Source organism: Cryptococcus neoformans, chromosome 7 (genome assembly GCF_000149245.1).
Source record: "Cryptococcus neoformans var. grubii H99 chromosome 7, complete sequence".
Classification (NCBI taxonomy): Eukaryota; Fungi; Basidiomycota; class Tremellomycetes; order Tremellales; family Cryptococcaceae; genus Cryptococcus; species Cryptococcus neoformans.
In genome coordinates, this window is record NC_026751.1 from 361368 (window position 1) to 382022 (window position 20655).

At 49.8% G+C, this 20655-nt stretch overlaps 6 protein-coding genes; 4 read left to right on the top strand and 2 right to left on the bottom strand.

Moving 5' to 3' along the window:
- Window positions 1-2: 2 nt before the first annotated feature.
- Window positions 3-8765, top strand: CNAG_06642 (Atypical/PIKK/FRAP protein kinase). XM_012195361.1 has 27 exons: window positions 3-198; window positions 248-426; window positions 482-553; window positions 600-746; window positions 800-1333; window positions 1381-1483; window positions 1536-1836; window positions 1898-2171; window positions 2231-2468; window positions 2520-2973; window positions 3021-3260; window positions 3308-3943; window positions 3992-4381; window positions 4441-4584; window positions 4635-5245; window positions 5295-5405; window positions 5468-5660; window positions 5712-5993; window positions 6043-6384; window positions 6437-6793; window positions 6840-7221; window positions 7274-7521; window positions 7577-7843; window positions 7903-7992; window positions 8044-8284; window positions 8338-8515; window positions 8571-8765. Exons 1-27 carry the CDS (start codon window positions 146-148, stop codon window positions 8584-8586), a joined length of 7083 nt encoding a protein of 2360 aa, XP_012050751.1. The 5' UTR covers window positions 3-145; the 3' UTR covers window positions 8587-8765.
- Window positions 8766-8823: 58 nt separating this feature from the next.
- On the top strand, window positions 8824-11010 carry CNAG_06643 (ribonuclease III). XM_012194912.1 has 5 exons: window positions 8824-9517; window positions 9615-9676; window positions 9738-9918; window positions 9976-10309; window positions 10365-11010. Exons 1-5 carry the CDS (start codon window positions 8899-8901, stop codon window positions 10447-10449), a joined length of 1281 nt encoding a protein of 426 aa, XP_012050302.1. The 5' UTR covers window positions 8824-8898; the 3' UTR covers window positions 10450-11010.
- On the bottom strand, window positions 10868-13528 carry CNAG_06644 (C-22 sterol desaturase). XM_012195362.1 has 8 exons: window positions 13431-13528; window positions 13214-13357; window positions 12849-12992; window positions 12586-12795; window positions 12342-12530; window positions 11608-12292; window positions 11207-11550; window positions 10868-11137 (listed from the first exon to the last, which is right to left on the bottom strand). The coding sequence occupies exons 3-8, from the start codon at window positions 12950-12952 to the stop codon at window positions 11080-11082; spliced, it is 1590 nt and encodes a 529-aa protein (XP_012050752.1). The 5' UTR covers window positions 12953-12992; window positions 13214-13357; window positions 13431-13528; the 3' UTR covers window positions 10868-11079.
- Window positions 13529-14297: 769 nt separating this feature from the next.
- On the top strand, window positions 14298-15699 carry CNAG_06645 (methylenetetrahydrofolate dehydrogenase (NAD)). XM_012195363.1 has 3 exons: window positions 14298-14598; window positions 14684-15394; window positions 15468-15699. Exons 1-3 carry the CDS (start codon window positions 14323-14325, stop codon window positions 15579-15581), a joined length of 1101 nt encoding a protein of 366 aa, XP_012050753.1. The 5' UTR covers window positions 14298-14322; the 3' UTR covers window positions 15582-15699.
- CNAG_06646 (protein YOP1) lies at window positions 15687-17256 on the bottom strand. XM_012195364.1 has 6 exons: window positions 17189-17256; window positions 16815-16919; window positions 16610-16692; window positions 16254-16501; window positions 16032-16199; window positions 15687-15975 (listed from the first exon to the last, which is right to left on the bottom strand). The coding sequence occupies exons 2-6, from the start codon at window positions 16917-16919 to the stop codon at window positions 15959-15961; spliced, it is 621 nt and encodes a 206-aa protein (XP_012050754.1). The 5' UTR covers window positions 17189-17256; the 3' UTR covers window positions 15687-15958.
- A 208-nt stretch (window positions 17257-17464) lies between these two features.
- Window positions 17465-20581, top strand: CNAG_06647 (hypothetical protein). XM_012194913.1 has 5 exons: window positions 17465-17690; window positions 17742-17750; window positions 18035-18321; window positions 18369-18869; window positions 18921-20581. The coding sequence occupies exons 1-5, from the start codon at window positions 17556-17558 to the stop codon at window positions 20107-20109; spliced, it is 2121 nt and encodes a 706-aa protein (XP_012050303.1). The 5' UTR covers window positions 17465-17555; the 3' UTR covers window positions 20110-20581.
- The last annotated feature ends 74 nt before the right edge of the window (window positions 20582-20655 follow it).

The following is a 20655-nucleotide window of genomic DNA, read 5'->3' on the forward strand; positions in this document are numbered from 1 at the left end:
ATCAGGCGCCGTCTCCTGCTACATCCACTCACGTACACGTCACCTCCTACCGCCACCCCGCCACCGCAGGAAGGAAGAAGGGACTCGCCAGCACAGCCACAGCCACTTCCTCCAACACCCGCCCATGGCCCCCTAAATCATCGCCATGTCTTCACAATCAGACGTTCTCGACAACATCTTTCAGCGTCTGTCCGCCAGGTGCGTCTGGCTTCATTGATATAGCTGCCCCTCAACTGACATTTACCAGGTCGGAAGATGTCCGCGCCCAGGCCGGCCAAGATCTTGCAGAGCACGTCGTAGCTTACACCCAAGAATACCCGGGACATGATGCTTCGAAGGGTGTATGGGCACAGGTCTTTCACAAGACATTCGAGTTTACTAGGAGCAACAATCAGCTAGAGAGATTAGGTGCTATTATTGCCATATGTGAGTGGTGTTGCCGTGAGCGGAAATGAACATGCTGACTGAGACTGTGTGATAGCGCAATTGTTACAATTAACCAAGGATGACACACCGGATCGTGCTCAGCAGAAGGTTCTACGCCTCTATGAATGTATGTGGCTCCTTGAGGCTATCAAATCGAAGCTGATATGTCCCAGATCTTCGACCTCTCACAACATGCGGCGATTCGACCGTCATGCTTCCCGCCTCTCTTGTCGTGGAAGATATGGTCCGCAATTCCCCCACGCTTCACACCGATACTTTCCTTGGCAAAGAAGTTGGACAAGCGCTGGTAATGATTGATGGTACGTTTACCGGGGGGAATACTACTGGAAATGATCTGACGATAGTGTTATAGACTCACGTCAAGAAGTCGGCCGTTTCAGTGGTGCCCTCCTTCTATATGCTTTCGCTCGTGCTGCCCCAGGAGTATTCCATCAGTACATCTCCAAGGTCTTGGAAAAGATTTGGATCCCCCTTCGTGACTCTAGATCTGTCGTTCGAGAGCGCGCGAGCATGCTCTTATCTACCTGCCTTGACACTCTCAAAACCCGAGGAGACCGACCATCCACCGATACCTACCGCAAGATCTTTGAAGAGGCCCGTCTTGGTCTCCTCAAAGCCAGCTCGACAGAGTCTATCTTGGGTTCTCTCCTTGCGTTCAATTCCATGCTCCAAAATCAACAGCTTTCGATGGCGGAATATTACCGCTCCATTTGCGAACTAACCTTCAAATACCGTGATTCGAAGGAAGTCTCCATCAGGAAGGCTGTCATTGCCCTTATACCATCTATGGCGACATATGACAGCGACGACTTCGAGGCACATTATTTGCATAGGGGTATGGCGTATCTGCTACAAGCTTTGAACAGACCGGCAGACAGGGACATTTGTAGGTCTACAGTAACTGCAAGAGAATATGTACTGATTCTTACTTAGCGTATGTGGCGTTGGGTCATATGGCTGTACATCTTGGATCGAAAATGAAGCCTTTTATTGACGACATTATGCGAATCATTCGGGATCATCTACGCATGCGAGGGTGTGTCATTTTTTGCCTGATTTCTTTCCCCTAGCTAACTGTAGCGTTGTAGCAAAAAAAATGCCCCATACGAAGCCCCCATCTTCCAGTGTCTTGCGATGCTTGCTACGTCTGTCGGGCCTATGCTTACCCGCCAGATGCACGAAATCCTCGACCTCATGTTCCCCTGGGGCCTTTCCGAACCCTTATGCACAGCTCTTCAGGCCACCGCCTCACATATCCCTCCTCTATTGAGAACTATCCAAGATAGGTTGTTGGAGATGCTTTCGCAGACCTTGACCGGACAAAGCTATAGACCGTTAGGTGCGCCTGCCCCAAGAGGTGGAGCTCAGATGGATCTTAACCTTTTGCAAGTGAGTACATCTAATCTCGTTTGATAAATGGGAAAGGGCTTTTTTTCTGATACGGCCGCAGTCTACAACCAACGCCCAGTCAACAGACACTCTCAAACTTGCTCTTCGTCTCCTTGCGCGCTTCGACTTCGTCGGTCATACCCTTAGCGAGTTTGTCCGTGATGCTGCTCTTCCGTACCTCGAACACGACAGCGTCGAGGTCCGACGTGAAGCTGTGTTGGCAACCACAACCCTGTTTATGACGGACCCAATCTGTCAGCAGACGAGCAGTAACTCGGTCGAGATTGTAAATGATGTGTTGAGTAAATTGTTAACTGTAGCCATTACCGATCCTAGTGCGTTTCATGTCATCTTAGCATCATTTAGTGGAAATAATTGGCTGACTTGCACTCAGATGCTGGAATCCGCCGGACGGTACTTGATCACCTTGAAGACAAGTTTGATCGCCATCTCGCTCAGGCTGCCGATATCCGATGTCTCTTTATCGCTCTCAACGATGAAGTGTTTGGTAATCGTGAAAGGACCATCTCGATCATTGGGAGATTGGCACACCATAACCCGGCTTATGTGATGCCTCATTTGAGAAAGAGTTTGATCAATATTGTCACTGAGTTGGAGTATTCTACCAATGCGTGAGTGGCTGTTTGTATGCATCAGCAGAAGCTAAGCTGACACATCTATAGGCGACAAAAGGAAGAGAGTGCCAAACTGCTCTGTCTTATGATCGGCGCTGCCGCTGGTCTCGTTAAGTCTTATGCCCCTACCATCTTGTCCGTTCTCCTCCGCACTGCTTCCAGCCCCGAATCTTCTATCGGTGTTCAAGCCGAATGCCTCAAATGTATTGGCGAGCTCGCAAGAGTTGCGGGCGAAGAACTCGTCCCTTCCGTCCGAGCCATTCTCGACCTCGTCATTGAAATGCTCAACGACCAGTCTTCCCCCGCCAAGAGAGATACTGCCCTCAAGACCTTGGGGCAGATTGCGAGTAACACAGGAGAGGTTATCAAGCCCTATACGGATTACCCTCAGTTAATGGGGGTGCTGTTTAGGTTTTTGAGAATGGAGGCGAATTCGAGTGTCAGGCAAGAGACTATCAAGACCATTGGTATGCTGGGTGCCTTGGATCCCTTCAAGCACAAGGTAAGCGATTGTTCATGTATTGTTGGACGGTCACTGATGTCGCGTAGACTTTGTTGGGTGATGTGGACGACCCTATCGACGAAGGGACAACCTCGCGAGTCAATGACATTGTGTTGCTCAACCAACACAACTCTTCAGTCAACGACGAGTTCTTCCAGACTGTTGTCATCCATTCTTTAGTTAACGTCTTGCATGACTCTACTTACAAGGATCATTATCAAGCCGTGGAAGCCATTATGATGATTTTTAGGACTCAACGATTGAGATGTGTCAACTTCCTTCCTCAGGTATGTGAATCAATGATACAAAGGCGGGCATTGCTGACAGTTAACAGATTGTCCCTGCATTCCTCAATGTCATTCGCATTGCACATTCCTCTCGTACCGAGCTTTACCTCAAACAACTTGCGCAGTTTATTACAATCGTTAAGCTGCATATCCGCAACTACCTCAATGATGTCTTTGATCTCATCCACGAGTTTTGGAACCCCAACTCTACCCTTCAGATCACCATCATCTCCCTCGTTGAGGCCATTGCGAAGGCCGTGGAAGGAGAATTCAAGGCATACTTGCCCAAGCTTTTGCAGCAAATTTTGAGATCGTTTGATGGAGACTTGTCAGCCAAGCACCTTCCGGAGCTGAAACTCAACACTTTGCTTCAGATCCTGAAAGCGTTCTACGTCTTTGGCGAATCTATTGAAGACTATCTTCACCTTGTGTTGCCCGTCATTGTTCGATCTTTTGAGAACCCGGCCGCCCCCGACTCTCTCCGCATTGCTGCTTTGCGCACTACAGGACAACTTTGTCGTAAAGTCAACTTTTCGGACCACGCAAGTCAGATCATCCACCCGTTAGTAAGAACTTTGGGTAACAGCTCAGAGGAGTTGAGGCAGACCGCAATGGAAACACTTTGTGTTTTGGTGTTGCAGTTCGGTCCAGATTATGCTATCTTCATTCCTATGGTAAACAAAGTGAGTCGAATTCAGAATCAATTCCCGGATTACTCTGATGATATACAGGCCTTGGTGGAAAACAAAATATCACACCCTGGTTACGAAGCCCTCATAACCAAGTTGCTCAACCGCGAGCGCCTTCCTCCTGACCTTGGTCCTGTTGAAAGATACGCCAGCGACTCTGCCGCCGAAGCCTCTGCCCCAGAGCCTGTTGCTCTTAAGGTCAACCAGCAGGCTCTTAAACTGGCTTGGGACTGTTCCCATTTGCTTAACACCAGCAGCAGGACCGAGTGGATCTCTTGGATTATTGGCTTGGGTCATGAGATGATGAGAGAAAGCCCTAGTCAAGCCATAAGAGCTGCGAGGAGTTTGGCGTTGAGTAGTGTGGCCTTCACCAAAGAACTGTTTAATGTTGCTTTCTACTCATGCTGGCAGGAGCTGTTTGAGAGCTACCAGGTAAGTTGATGATGTGACGTACGGATTAGAGGCGAACGTGCACTGATGATCAATGATAGGAGGATTTATGGCACAATCTTGACCGAGCAATCAAAAAAGATGATGTCCCCGGCGATGTTGTCAACATGATTCTCGGGGCTACCCAGTTCTTGGAACACGATGAAAAGGAGGTAGCGATCGAAAGCCGTGTTTTGGGCAGCGTCGTAAGTATCAAGCTTGAAATCGCCTAGCATAAACTGATTATTCGCATCAGGCTGCCAATTATCAAGCTCTCGCAGTCGCTTTACACTACAAAGAACAGGAATTCTTCCTAGATCCCAGCAAAGAAGTCATTGAAGACCTCATTGACGTCAACCAGAAACTCCAGCAAAGCGATGCTGCCTGGGGTACCCTTGAATGGGCCCAGACAGAGATGGGAATGACCACTGAAGTCGAGTGGTACGAAAAGCTTGGAAGGTGGGAGGAAGCGTTACAAGTGTGGAACGAGCGAGATGCCGATGCGTCGACCACTTTCTCAGAGTGGGAGATCACTGAAGGCAAGGTCACTTGTCTGCACGCTATGGGCGAATGGGAACAACTCTCTGATTTTGTCCAGGCTCGATGGGCCAACAGGACGGCTGAGGAGAAGAAGTTGCTTTCACCATTGGCGGCAGCGGCTAGTTGGTCGCTGAAACAGTGGGATCTGATGGATGACTACATCTCTGCCATGAAGGGCGATGGAGCAGATCGCGCGTTCTTCAAGGCTATCCTAGCTGTGCACAGAAACCAAATTCCTGCCGCTTTGAAGCAGATCTCCAAGGCACGAGAAAGGTTGGATCCAGAGTTGACTACCTTAACTGGTGACAGCTATGGCCGAGCGTACGAGTAAGTTATGACTCATTTGCAAGACGAACTTTCGCTAACAAAACTTTAGCACTGTCGTGAGGATTCAAATGCTTGCTGAGCTGGAGGAAATCATTGCCTACAAGGACCACGCCGACGAGCCTGCCCGACAGGAGATGCAACGACAGACTTGGAAGAAGCGGTGAGCATTTCTTTTCACTCACTCTTTTGTAGTGATCATTGGCTGACTGGCATCCACTACAGGCTGGCCGGATGTCAGCGTGATGTTGAAGTTTGGCAGCGCATTCTTCAGGTCAGATCCCTTGTGCTCAAGCCTAATGAGGATATGGACACTTGGATTGAGTTTGCGGATCTCTGTCGAACATCTGACAGGCTGAACTTGGCCGAGAAAACGCTGACATCTCTTGTTGGCTTCCAATACCCATCAATGGAAGACGTGAGTCCCTTCCGTTGGTGTCTTTGATAACCGCGCTAATTCCATTGATAGACTCGAGGACGAGCGCCACCTCCCATCATCTTCGCTTACCTCCGTATGGCTTGGGCGAAGAACCTACAAATCGACTCTCGAGAAGAACGTTACGAGACTCTCCAACACCTGCGCGACTTCACCGACCAGCTTACCGACGACGTTGGTATTGGAGCGAGGGGACCCAACGGCAGACTCATGTTACCTGACCAGAAGTTGTATGGATCTTACACCAAGCTGCTGGCGCAGTGCCACGTTGAGTTGGGTCAGTGGCAAGCGACCTTGAGGGAAAGCCAAGGATCTGTAAGTTTTTCGCCTGCAACTTGTTCAACCGCTTGCTAATACGAGACAGGCTGATCCCTCGGGCATTCTCCACGACTACTGTCTCGCCACTGAGCTTGACCCTGAGTGGTACCAAGCTTGGCACACTTGGGCCTTGGCCAATTTCGAGGTCATTACCCAGCTTGAAGTGTCGCAGCAAGGTCTCTCACCTGTTCACTTTACGACCTATATCATTCCTGCTGTCGAAGGTTTCCTCAAGTCTATCTCGCTTTCTCCCGGCAACTCCTTGCAAGATACTTTGAGGCTGTTGACTCTCTGGTTTACATATGGATATTCTAGCGGAGTCACTGCGGCTGTTAGCCAAGGTCTTCCCACTGTCAACATTGATGTCTGGCTCGAGGTTATTCCTCAGGTAGGTCTTATCTAATATTTGCCCGGAGAAATGCTAATGTGATACTTTGCAGATCATTGCCCGTATCCAGACGCCTCGCCAGTCTATACAGCAGCTCATTGTACAATTGTTGCATGATATTGGCAAAGCCCATCCCCAAGCCCTTATTTACCCTCTTACCGTCGCCTCCAAATCTACAGTCGCTGCCCGACGCACTGTTGCCCAAAATATTACGCATAAAATGCGAGAGCACTCTCCCAAGATTGTTGACCAGGCCGAGCTTGTCAGTACAGAGCTCATCCGAGCAGCTATCTTATGGCATGAGATGTGGTATGATGGTTTGGAAGAAGCGTCAAAGCACTACTTTGGTGACCACGATATCCCTGGCATGTTAGGAGTCCTTGAGCCTTTGCATGAGATTGTCGAAAACGTGAGTCTTGTTACGGCTAGGGCACAGCACTAATATAATTCTCAAGGGACCTCAAACCTTGCGTGAGACATCCTTTATCCAATCGTTCGGCCATGATTTGCGTATCGCTCGGGAGCATCTCAAGCGTTACCGTATAACTCAGGATGGTACTGAAATCCAACAAGCATGGGATGTCTATTATTCCGTCTTCCAGCGTCTGGGCAAACAGCTCAAGCTCCTCAACGTCATTGAGCTGCAATATGTCTCGCCCAAGTTAATGGCCGTTCGAGACTTGGATATTGCAGTTCCAGGTACCTACCAGAGTGGCAAGCCTATCATCGGTATTAAGAACGTTATCCCAACCTTCAAGGTCATTGCTTCCAAGCAAAAGCCAAGACAGTGCAGCATGCGCGGTATGGATGGCAAGGAATATGCATATTGCCTCAAGGGTAAGTCCTCCAGAAACAAAAGGGCCCGTGCTGTCGCTAATATGATATTTAGGTCACGAGGACTTGCGACAAGACGAGCGTGTCATGCAACTCTTTGGTTTGGTCAACACTCTTCTTAATAATGACCACGAGTCTGCCAAACGACATCTCAGTATCCAGCGATTTTCTGTTACTCCTCTTTCCCCTAGTGCCGGTTTACTCGGTTGGGTTACCCACAGTGATACAATTCATGTTCTCATCAAACAATACCGAGACCAAAGGAAAATCTTGGTGGATATTGAGCACAAACTTATGCAGCAGGTGAGTCCCAGTTTCCGCGTCCAGGTAGATGTTTGTAAGCTAAGCAACCACTCAGATGTCTGATGAGAGCTACGATTCTCTACCGCTCTTGCACAAGGTCGAGATCTTCCAGTATGCTTTGGATAACACGACTGGTCAAGATTTGTACCGCATCCTGTGGCTCAAGTCTCGTAACTCAGATATCTGGCTTGAAAGAAGGACCACCTACACCAGAAGTCTGGGTCTCAATTCCATGGTCGGGTATATCCTTGGTCTGGGTGACAGACATCCTTCAAACCTGTTGCTCGATCAGATTACGGGTAAAATGGTGCACATTGACTTTGTACGTTGGCGGTACGATTGGTTGACTGGCTTGGTGAGATTGCTGACATTACTATACAGGGTGATTGTTTCGAGGTTGCTCAACAGAGAGACAAATACCCTGAGAAAGTACCTTTCCGACTTACCCGAATGCTCATTCATGCCATGGAGGTGAGTTACGTCCCAAACTCCACAAAGCGTCATCTGATCTGTTTTTTTCAGGTCTGCGGTATCACTGGTAACTTTTCGCGAAGTTGTGAAGTGTCCATGGAAGTCCTTCGTGACAACAGGGAATCACTTATGGCCGTCCTTGAAGCATTTGTGTACGACCCTCTTATTGCTTGGCGTCTTACAGCGACGGACAAACGACCTGGTGGTGTTGGCGAAGTCAAGGACCTGGATGACCCGGCTGTGTACGGAAAGCAGAGGAAAAACAAGGCGAACGAGACGGAGATTCTCAATGGCAAGTCGATCTGAATTGTTTGTAGAATATCACTAACTGGGTTTCAACCACAGATGTGGAAAATACCGAGGTGAAGAACGACAAGGGTCTGCAGGTCATTGAACGAGTACGACGAAAATTGACCGGTCGAGACTTTAAGCCCGATGTTGTACTCGATGTCAAGTCCCAGGTGGAGAAGTTGGTGGTTGAGGCGACAAAGACAGAGAATCTTTGTGTAGCATTCTTGGGATGGTAAGTCATCTCTCTCGTCTAAAGGTTTTGGACCGCGCTGACTTGATTTCAATAGGTGTTCGTTCTGGTAATCAAAGGATCGACGATTATGGCGCGCGAGAAGTTAAAAAAAAAATGGGGATGAAAATGATTGACATAGCATGGATTGACTGGACGAAACTTTTGTACTTCTGTAGAGATAATTAATGGCATTTCTTGGTATCATTATGGGGCTGGCTGCGTTATCGGAATGGAAAAAGCTAAACTTGGAAACAAAAAGACCTGGCAAGACGCGTCGAGGGATCTGAGAAGATGGGTGTTGTTCCTCAGCGATTTGCATTTTCGTTTCATCTATTGTCCGTTCTCCTTTTGTATTCGCTCCTGAACCTCGGCATCCCAATCCCATGCTGCGCATGCTCCGGAGCGCATTGAGGAGAGGAACGTATCTGAACAGTGCCATCCCCCGCACACCAGCCCCATTGAGCACACCCCCACAACGCCTGCCGCTGTCTCGTCGCTTCTCTCTGCTCTGCAAACCTCTTCAGTCGCGCCGCCCGACCCGTCCCAAACTTTCCAAGGCTCCCAAAGCTACAAAGCCTCCCAGATCACCCAGACTTTTCAAAGCCTCCAAACAAAGCGACGCAAAAACACCACACAAAACACGCAAACTCATCAAACCCCCAAAAGGCCCGGTACTTTCTGAAACACAAGTGACTTTTGAGCTCCCCGTATCTCCCGAAAACCCGACGGCTTCCAAAAGCCCGCCCCCTTCAATACACCCTCCCTTCGACAAACTTCTAATCATGGTCCGAGCCGCCGATGTTGTCAGCCGCATGGAAATGCCGGAAGAGCTTCCGGATTTCCCCCTGCCTCCGCTTCCGGATATCTATGATCGTGAGCTCTTACGTCAAGTCTTTACGCATACCAGCTACGTGGGAGCGAGGAAGCAATCTGCATTGTTTGATAAGGAGGCATTTCATCATGACAATGAGAAGCTGGAACATGTCGGTGATGCTTTGTTAGGTGAGTGCGATTCGATAGGCTGGCCATTGAAGGAGGGGGAGGTCGAATTGAAGTCGGACAGCTTTGTTGTTAGACCTCTATCTGACGCCGTCGGCAGGCTGCATTGTGACCTGTTTGCTTCATGACTTGTATCCGAATCTCAACCCGGGCAACGCAACTGTGCGTATCTAAACAACATAGGCACCAGCGATCCACCTCAACTGATGAGTAATTGCGTCAGGAAATGAAAGCTATCTGCGTTTGCAACCAGACGTTATCACAACTGTCTAGGCGCTATAAGATGCCAGAACGTCTCATAACAGACGTGAACGCTACAGAAATTTTGAAGAACGGGACAAAAACCACAGCCAACATCTTTGAGGCGTATGTCGCTGGCCTCCACTACTCTTATCTCAAACATGGTAAGAATTTCCAAGGCAAAACCGCCAGTAATGGCCCTGACTTTTCTTCTCAAATAGGCAACACGAAAGATGTTGGCAAAGGTGACGGGCCAAAGACACATGGGCAAGGTCTTGAACATTTGCAAGAGTGGCTTCGACCACTCTTTGAACCGATCGCTGAATGGGTATTGGGTTACATGAAGAAGGAACAAGAACGGTTGGAAGCAGAAACAGCTGTCAAAGCTGGATCAATGGATATCGACCTCGACGACTTGGCGAATGGTGCGTCAGGAAAGCTCAACGAGTTGTTCATCTCTAGAGGGGCGGGTATGCCTGTGTATACATATGAGCAACGGGGGGTTGATATGTGGAAGGCAATTGTAATCGCACGCAATAGAGATGGGAAAGAATGGTGAGCTTCAGTCCACCCGTCCAGACGAGGGATGTGGACTAATCGGTGAGTATAGGCAAGGCGAAGCTACACGAACAAAGAAGAAGCAGGCGGCCACGGTGGCGGCATATAAGATTCTAATGCAGCTAGAAGTCGTTTGATCAAGACCTCCATTCTGAGACCGTGAATAGGGCAATCCATTTAGAACTTCTTTTGGGTATTAAGGTTATGGTATGGACAATCATATATCATGAGAGAGTGGGAGTTAACGGTATAAGAGAAAGGATAATAAAGGTTTTGTAAGATATGTAATACTACGCTCCAAGATGGTCCCAGTGAGAGTTGGCCTAAGAGGGGCGACTCAAAGCAATAGGAAGACTGCTTTAATCGGATCGAAAAGTGGAGCTGCATGGAAATAAATGGCGCCGTCCAGCTCAAAAAAGTGATGGAAAAAGAATACGAGTGGGTCTTATCCCGTTTGTAAAAAGGTCTACAGCTATCGAGCGAGAAAATCTCCAGAAAACTTGAGAGAAACTGTGCTGGATTGTCATGTGGTCTCTTAACCATGCACCAATCCTTTTTTACAAAGACAAGACGAAAGTTTGCATTCTTTCAAAGTTCTTGGGGTCGATTTCCCATTAGGAAAGACATCTAGCTATACAGACGCCCAATATAACTTTCCAGACGAGGAAAACATTAATATTACTGAAAGATCCACACCGGGGTATCTTTAAACATAAGAGAATACTTCATTACTTCCTTTATCGCCATAATATACAGCCTGAAGAAGCTTATGAAGGGGGAGCTCGAGGAGTGAATTTAAGGAGACAGTGGTCCTTGGGGAAGATACTATAAAAAAAAATCATAACAAGGTCAGCTTTTTAAATCCTTCCAGGAACAGGGGGACTGAACACGTACGCCGCAATGACCTGTACTTCATCACTCAACTCGGTCCTCTCGTGCTTCCAGTCCATCAAAACACTCGCTGTACCCAAAGTGGCCGCCAAATGCATAGAAGCGTACTGGCCACCGATACACTTGTGGGGACCGCTACCCCAGACGAGGTAGTTTTGGGGCTTGGAGTCGGCGATAGGGGGGGAACCGTCGGCCTGGGGGAGCCATCGTTCGGGAAGGAATCGATCGGGCTCAGGGTAACAGGTCTCGTCATGTAAAGAGTTCCAGAAGGCAGGGATGATCATAGAGTTCTTGGGAGCGGTGTATTCGGGGGAGACGGGGAAGGGCTTGGTAGTCATGTAGGGAACCTATACATGCACATCAGTCAAGACGTCTCGGCTGGAGTGAATGGCGTGAAAACGTACCATGATGACAGGAGGCCTAAACCTCAAAACTTCCTTGATGGTAGCTCGAGTATAAACCATGTCGTCAAGCATGTCCAAAGTCAAGGGCCTCTCGAGGTCGTTACCCCTAACCCTGTACTGCTCCTCCCTAACCTTTTCAAGAACTTCAGGGTGATCGGCAGTAAGCTGGAATGTGTAGACAAGAGCGGAGGACATGGCGTCCTGAGAAGCGAAAAGGAAAGACAAAAGAACCATGGCAATTTCGTGGTCGCTGTACTCTCGAGAAAGGAGTCTGGTCTGCTCACCGTCATCCTTGGCACGTCGGGCAAGGATCATGGCTCGCACCCAATGGTCCAAAAGACACTCGGGCTCGGCCTCGTCATCCTCCATCCTGATCTTACTGGCAGCACTGGCAGCGGAGAGATACTTCATGACAGTTTTCCTAGCCTGGATAGCGTTGTAAACTTTGGTACCAGGGATAGCGAGGGGGAAGTTGACAAGCTCGAGAGAGATGGTGATAAGCCAGTACTTGTCGTTGATCTCTTGCTTCTGGGCCTCAGTGAGGTAAGGGCCGATGAACACGGAAAGGGAGGTGTCCATGTTGAGGTCTCGCATCTTCATCATGTACTGCTGAGCAGGGGCGGGATCAGACATCCACTTGTTGAAGTAGCTTCGGTAGATCTTCTCCTGAATGGGGAGGTAGATACTACGACGCTGTCAGTGGCTGTCGACTAAAGACTTGACGGTGTACCTACCTGAGAGCCTGCTTGGTGAAGAGAACGTTCAATGCCTTCCTGTAGTCGGCATGGACCTTGCCGTGCAAAAAGACCCAGTTCTCAGGCAACAAAACCTTCTTGGCCGAAGCAACGAGACAGGGTTCAGCGTGGTTGGGGGAGTTGAGGATCTTCCTGGCCATTTCGTTGGAAGAACCGATGACGATGAAACTGTTTTCGTGAATCAGTACTCATCTCTGTGCATTGTTTGATAATTAAAACGTACATGTTGAACACGGAAACAGCGCTCAGAGGTCCAGAGTTCCACTGGGCCTTGTAGTTGGCCAACGTGGGGTTCAAAGAGTCGGCAAACTTGCCGATGACGGGAATGGTCCATTTGGCACCGGGCAAGTGGGCTTTCTTGGCCCTGTAGACGAGCTGCTCGAGGACAAGAAGAGAGAGAATAAGGGTAAGGATGGTGGCAGTGGTAGTTTTGCTATTCAATATATCAGTTTGAGTTTCAAGTGAGTTGTAAAATGTGGCACCCACGTGTCAAAGCTGAACTTGGCTTTGGTCAGTCCTTCAAGACCCCAAGTCTTGATCGCGGCAAGATCAGGGATGGCCGTGGGGCGGAGAATGGTATGGGATTCCATATTTTATTCAGTTACTATGTGTCGATTGAGTTGATTGGCTCTATAATAGTGGGTCAGCTACATGTATGACTAATATAGATAACACGGTTTGGCTTGGCCAGTGGGACGATGATAATATTGCGGTGAGTACGCGCGCTCGGCGTCCGGGACGGAGTGTCACTACATATAATAATGGAACCACGCTAGTCCCCCCACCCGCTCATATTCAATTGCACCAAGCCAGCCATCTCAGATACATGTATCTCTGGAGCGCTGACTCACGAGCAGTAGTATATTCCGTGCCAGCCTATGTAAAGATCGTGTTTCGAGGTGTGTTGTGAAGTCGTGTCTCGTGAAAAACAAAAAAAGTTGCGTCCGGGGGCCGAGGGGAAGGCAATCTAAAAATCAAAGAGGGGCAGTTCGACACTGCATGGGCAATGGAAAGTCAGTTCTGGCACCACCTCGGTCTTCCACAAGCCACCAGTACGGTAGTACGCACCTCAGTACACGCTCTCGAGAAGTTGAAAGGGGAAAACCGAAAAGGAGATGAAAAAGAAAACAAACGATTTGCCAGGCGGAGGTGGAATCCAGGACATCGTACCACCTTGGCGGGCACGAATCCTGCCGACCCCGCAAACTTCTCTCCGGTCACGTGACATTACAAACAAGCACTCGTGGGCTGGGCTGCTGTTTGTCAGCATGCTGAGAAAGTCGGACGACGCCGACCGCCGCAGTTCCCGAAGGAAACAAACACGGAGAAAGTTGACGACCCGATCCGATATACGCTTTTCGGCAGCAACATTTCGACAGATGCGAGGAGATCAGCGTGGTACCAAAGCATAAAGTCTGACTTGAGTGAATTTGGAATGCTTTAAACCAAAAGGCGGGGGCTGGCAGCGGCTGAAGCTAGTAATGAAAGTGATTGCAGCAATAAAAGATCTGCATGTTGAGGCAAGGGAAGGAGCATAGAAATTGTCTTTTTCCTGAAAGAGTCGTGGCATAGGATATTGACTGGATTACAGGCTGTTCATTCCATTTGCACTCTGACGATGGTTCGCAGGCGCTCGGATGTCGCTACCATACTTTCACCACTTTTCTAACACCCATACCGAGCAGATGGTAACTGGCAAGTGACTGCCGCATTGGCCCCCTATTGCCAATCTTATCGTTCAAAGATCAAAAGTTCTAACTTTTGTCTTGACTTTGGACAGCGCATTAGACGTGCCCAGGTGGGAAATGAGCAGAAGATAAAGGCAATTTACGTAACAAAACCAACTTGTCACGTGACGTTGAAGAAAGTTGTCTCCATGTCGATAACGAAGAAGCGAGTGCTGGAAAATGTCAACTTGGTAGTTTATCTCCCATTATCGCACGCACCAAATAAAAAAATCATGTCCCAAGGAATCCTCATCACTGCCTCAAAAGTAGCCACACCCTTCAAGTCGGAGCTTCTTTCCGCCCTCGCCTCTCCTCGCTTTTCCTCGCGACCTCCGCACTTGGTCGGTATCCTCGCTACTAAAAAGGAAGACGCCAGGACCTATGCCGAGTTCACCAAGAAGGCTTGTGAGACCTTGGGAATCACCTATGAACTTAGACTTGTCGGTGAGGCAAGGGAAGGGATGGACGGTGAAGGTGTGGGGATCGAGGTTGAAGAAGCTATCCTCGAGGTATGTCGTACTCGTTTTTTTTCTTCTTCTTTGTTGCTCGTGGGGAGGCGAGATGGAGAGCTGACCTTGAGACGAAAACAAAAAGGCCAACGAAGATCCTGATGTGGACGGCATGATGGTCTACTACCCCATCTACGGTGGCCGACAAGACCAATACCTCCAATCCGTCGTCTCTCCCCAGAAAGACGTCGAGGGTCTCAACCACCAATTCCTCTTCAACCTCTACCACAACGTCCGTTTCATCAACCCCCTCACCCTCCGTCCCATCCCTGCTTCTCACTTGCCCGAGCCCTTGCCCAGCAAGTCGGGCAATAACTCTAAAGACGAGGACGTTGCGCCGGAAGGTACAGTGAAATCCATCTTGCCCTGTACGCCCCTGGCGATCGTCAAGGTCCTCGAACATATCGGCGTGTACAACAAGCTTCTCGCCTATGGCGATCGAGCGAGGGGCAAGGTGATTACCATCATCAACCGTTCTGAAGTTGTCGGTCGTCCGCTCGCGGCCTTGTTGGCCAACGACGGCGCGCGGGTCATCTCCGTCGACCTCGACTCCATCGTCGAATTCTCCAAGCGGCCTTCCAAGTCCGTGGAAGGCAAAAAGTCTTCAGCGAGCCCGCACCATATCACCACCCCTTTACCTGATATGACGTTGCACAAGGCGTTGAGTTTCAGTGATGTGGTGATTTCTGCCGTGCCTGTGGACAGCTTTAAAGTGCCTACCAAGGAGCTGAAGGATGGGTGTGTTTGTGTGAATGTTGCTGGGGAGAAGAACTTTGAGGCGGATGTCAGGGATCGGGTAAGCGTTGTGCTATTGATCTCTAGTTTGGTCGTGGGGACAAAAATCAGCTGCTAATGATGATGAATTGTAGGCATCTATTTATGTGCCCTCTGTTGGTGTCATGACCATCACCATGCTCCAGCGAAACTTGTTGAGGTTGTGCGAGTACCGTGATATGATCAAGAAGCAAGAGGCTTCTTTGTAGATAAAAAGAGTTGTAGTGTAGTAGACAGAGGCGTGTCGGATGTTGCGTTGTTCATCTTTATTCTTCTTTACATGAATCGGGTCCTCGGCTACCGCCTCCACCATGGTCAGGTATATATCCACATCGGATTCATTTCTTCTCTTTCTACTTTTACCCACACTCTCGTAAAGAAGTATTCTCGCCTCCGCAAAATAATTTGGAAAAAAAAATAGGGATCTGGCTTGAAGCGAACAAGAAAGCAATGACACAAATAAAAAAACGGAGAACGCCTTCCGACCACAATTATGAAAAATTCAAGACTCAAAACCTGGCGTTACGGGTCGTTAATTCAAAAGAGGCTGTCCGACATTCTCTGCTTTTCTCTGCACCAAGCCATCTTAAAGGGTCTTTTCGTCTGATAAATTAGATTAGCTCAAATTCTTCAGGAAAGTGGAGATGATAAAGGCTTACGAGCGAAAGAGGAAGGGGCAGTGGTGCCGGCGGGGTTGAAACTGTGCTCCTTGGCAAGGGGGTCAGATGTACCGAAAGAAGCTTGGCTTCGAGACTTGACGTTGCCAACCATGGGTCGGAGGAAGTGGAAGTAGAGAATCTCAGCACCTCGGGTGGCAGGGAGCATGACTGGATTGTTCTATTAGCATAGTGCTATATAGCAAGCAAAGACATAACGCTTACGCCAGATGGTGAAAAGGGTCTTGAAAACAAAGTACATAGGAACCCAGTAGAGAACCGCCCTCAAACCCATGGACTCGACGAGGTTAAGAGAACCAAAGACGACCCAATAGGTCAACCACTGCTTGTCATCGTTGGTCTGAGGAGACTCAATGGCCAGGATGGAAAGGTAAGCGGGGAGAGCCCAGCCGATAAGGTTGGAGATGGGCTGGGCAAGGCCAAACATATTGAAGAAGATGAGAAGGACAGAGCTATGAGCGAAATTGAGCGTCAGCGTCATGGTCGGATTTCTGCGGAAAATCCGGGAAAGCAGCCGCGAGCCGCGTCATGATTCAGGGAAAAAAAAAGCTACAACTCACGAGAAACCAAGAGCGATGACACCATAGGCCTTGGGGACCTTTGTCTGCTGCTCAAGCTGACGGAGGATGGGGTACTTGTTAAGCTGTGGGTGTTGAATGATGCATAGACAGGAAGAAAAAAGTTCAAGTTAGCAAACTATGCAATTAACACGGGATGGAACGTCTTGGAAGGCGGTTGGTTGACGGAAAAAAAAAAAAGACATACCTCGGCATCGAGAGCAGAGACCTGGCCGTTGGCAACGTTGAGAACCTGCTGAGCGTAAGGGTTATTGAGGAAGTTGTTCTTGATTTGTTCGGACTGGGCGGCCATCTGATGCAAAAGATATTAGCCGGGAGCGGGAGGTACAAAGGGTCGTGTGAGAGGACATGACGCCCGGGATGAGGGTCAATATGTATCATCAAACGACTGCACGTCTAGTGGCAGCCTGGGGACACCCAACCTGGAAGACCCAACCTGGAAGGAAGAAGGAAAGCAGGTGTATCTGCAGAGCAGGGTTGAGAAGATCATAGACCGCTTATCTGGCCCCGCGGCGCCGCTTCTTGTGGCTGTCCTTCTTTCCTCTTTGGAGATAGACTCACTGTGAATGCTATGTGATGTTTGTAGATGTCTCTGGAAGAAAAGCCTGGATGCTGTGGATCAAAATGAAAAAGGAAGATGGAAGAGAAAGAGATGGATGTCTTGGTGTTGTTGGCATGATGGGAAGGGGAGCGTCCAGTCCGTTGCGTCATCCCCCGTACGCCACATTGCCCTCCAATACGGCGTTTAGCGGAATTATACTTGTGGGGGGCCACGCGAGAGGCGCGTGGATTCTATTATTATGCAGCCATTCATTCAGGCGCGTTATTAGGCTGGACGCGTCTTGTTCCCTGGCTGAGGGCCGGACTTGGAACTAGCTTCTTTTTCTTATCCATTTGCTGCTTGATCCATCTGTTTCCACTAGTCACAATGCTCGGATCACCGCGGGCACACTCACCCGCCCCTCCCCTGGCCGCCAGAGGAAGGAAGACAGGCCTCAAGTCACGGGCCACCCAGATACTTGCACTCAGATTCGGCTGGGTCGTGCTCGTTATATGGTACGAGGTGAGTGGCGCAGCGCGCATTCGGCGGTGGAGCTGATACATGGTGCTGCAGGTCGGAGAAGTGAGTACTGCATCTGTAGCATCGTCAGCAACCAGCCAGCTATCCTGCGGGCGCTACGTCTTGCGCTGCCCGCAATGGTCGACGCCCTCTGCCGGCGCCAAGCGCGATTTCTCCTCCAAGGCACCCAGGGCCATCTAAGGTTTTTGCCAGAGATCTATCTATCAGCCACCTCGCAATCCTCACGCAAGTCGGGCGGGCCGTGCTTGCGCTGCGGGCAAAACTCGCTGGTCAATGCCCGACACGGCCGACCTCTAGGTTTATTTGTTACTGACAGCCATCTGTAGTTCTTCCACTCTCTCTCCACATGCCGCTTCCCCGACTCTGCTCTGCGGCAGGCCCATCCCCAAGCCCCGCCTCCCACCCATGTCGTCCTCATCGCCGATCCGCATGTTCCCCATGCACGACTGTCGTACCCCTCCGGGAACCCCTGGCTGAACTGGGCCAAGCAGCAGATGGATGAGCTCTTCATGCGCAAAAGCTGGAATGTGGTTATGCGTCTAGGGAGGGTAGACCAGGTGCTTGTTCTCGGAGATATGTTGGACTCGGGAAGGGGGGTCATGTCCGATGAAGAGTGGGTTGCCTGTCCGTCGTCTACACGTGTATACTTACAGACTTTAGGTACGTGGAGTACATCGCTCTATTCCGATCAATATTCCAGCTTCCTCCCACAACGCCTATGCACTTTGTACCAGGTAACCACGACATTTCTCTCGTCCCCAATGGCAGATTCTCCTCTCAAGCTCGGTTACGCTACCAGCAACATTTCAAAACGCCCAACACCGTCCTTCCCATATCAAACCACTCGTTCATTTTGCTTGATGCCGTAGGTTTGGTGGAAGAAGACTATCGGCGGTATGCTTCAGAGATGCAGTTTGGGGAATGGGATGGTGTCAAAGGCGGTGTGATTGAGTTTGTCAAAGACCTGAGGGACAATCCTCCACCTGGACCCAAAATCTTGCTTTCCCATATTCCACTGGCGAGACCTGAAGGCGCCGCTTGTGGACCGCTGAGAGAAAAAGGACGGATATCAAAAGGTGCTGGGCCTGGATACCAAAATTTGCTTGGGAGTGAGACTTCCAAATTCTTGTTGGATGCCATTCAGCCGAACATTGTGTTTAGGTTCGTTTCTTTTACGTCCACTGGTCGAGGATACGCTAACGATTTCCAAAGTGGGGACGACCACGATTACTGTGATTATGTCCACAAAGGGAATATCCGAGAAGTGACAGTTAAATCCTTCTCCTCGTCCACGGGCATCCGCCGTCCGGGACTCCAACTGCTCTCGCTAGTTCCTCCACCGACAGAATCCACCGCTAGACTTCTCCCAACCCACGCCGACCGACCTTGCTTCCTTCCCGATCAGCTGGGTGTCTATTGGCGTGTCTATCTCCCTCTCGCCATCCTTACAGCACTGTACCTTTTTATCACAAACCTTCGTTCAGCGTATTTGCGATGGGACCGTTCTTCACACGCCGTTTCGGAGAAAATGCGGTCAAGCCCCGCTTTGCTCTCCGCGGAGACCATGTCGCCCAACTCATTCTCGTCACGGCGGAATGGACCTGTCCCACTTAGTATTCCCTCTCGTAAATCATCTTCACATCTCCCCCTTTCTGCTCCCTCAGCCATTCCCTCTTCCACCCTGCCTCGCCCTGTACGATACAACTCCACTCCTGCAGAGTACCCGCCAGGTTCCAGGAGCGGCCAGAGCAACCCTGTATCCCCATTTGGAAGTCCGAAATTGTCCGCCGTTGAGCGTTTTGGGGAGCGCGATGTAGAACGCGATGGAGAAGCAGCGTCTGCTAGTGTGACAGGTCTTAACACACCTCTCACCTTGTCTCGGCGATCATCCTACATATACATGGATCGCGGCTTTCCATCTTCAGTCTCTGACTCTGCGCCGTTATCTGCTTCGGGCACCACTAACTGGGGGTTGGGTGCAAATACGGGAGTCAGTTCACCCTCATCGTCGGGTTTTATTCGGAGAGTTTCTAGCGCCAACCTGTCGACGTTGATCACTACGAATGTCGCCCCTCCGAGCTTGAGCATCACCTCCCCCGGTACACCCCGGCGTGTCACCCTCCCCAGCCCTCTCCTTCTCCCGCATTCCCCTGCTCACGCGCAAGCCCACCCCCTCTCCCAAACCTCTTCACACGCCACGCACCCCCATCCAGCTGTGATTTACACTTTCCCCACCCCATCAAGGTCATGGTTCTGGTTTGAGAGGGCCAAGTCGTTTTTAAGATGGGCATGGAAAGCAAGGAAGGGAGCCGTGGGCAAGAGTTGGAGAGAGCTGATCAGTGTTGCATGGGTTGGGGCTATCGTCTGGCTAGGTGTGAATGCGTTGTTTTTCCTTGAGTAAAACACTCTCGAGTAGAACGCCGTGGTGCTTGGGTGCTTGGGTGCTTAGATGCTTGGGGTCTTGTGTTTATTGTTTTTTTTTCTTCGAGGGCGTGTGGAAAGATGTCGCCTGCGTTGCAGCAGGGTGTATCCAAAAAAAAATTGTCTACTGTCTCTTCCTGTTTTTTCCCTCCTAGATTTGATCTCTTCGGTGTCCGGAAGACACATTTTCTCACTTTGCATCATAAAAAGAGACCCCGTTCTTCTAAAGGAGATGAGGGTCGGTTGGCCGTGGCCTCATAGCCTCATAACATATGGATTTTGGAGCGTGTAGCGTACATACATACTGCTGTTTTACATGACCTGCTTTTTCCGCACATGGTATCTGGTATTCATGTACGGCAATATACTAGTTCTCCCAATCGCCCTTCACGAACGACCACGTGAAGCTCTTCAAATGGGACTGACTTTGCGCCACGCAGTGACGAAGCCCCCCAGTCGCAACGCCGTCGTATGTAGATACGACACTTTCCCACGGTCGTTGACATAAATCGATGGCTCGCATCTC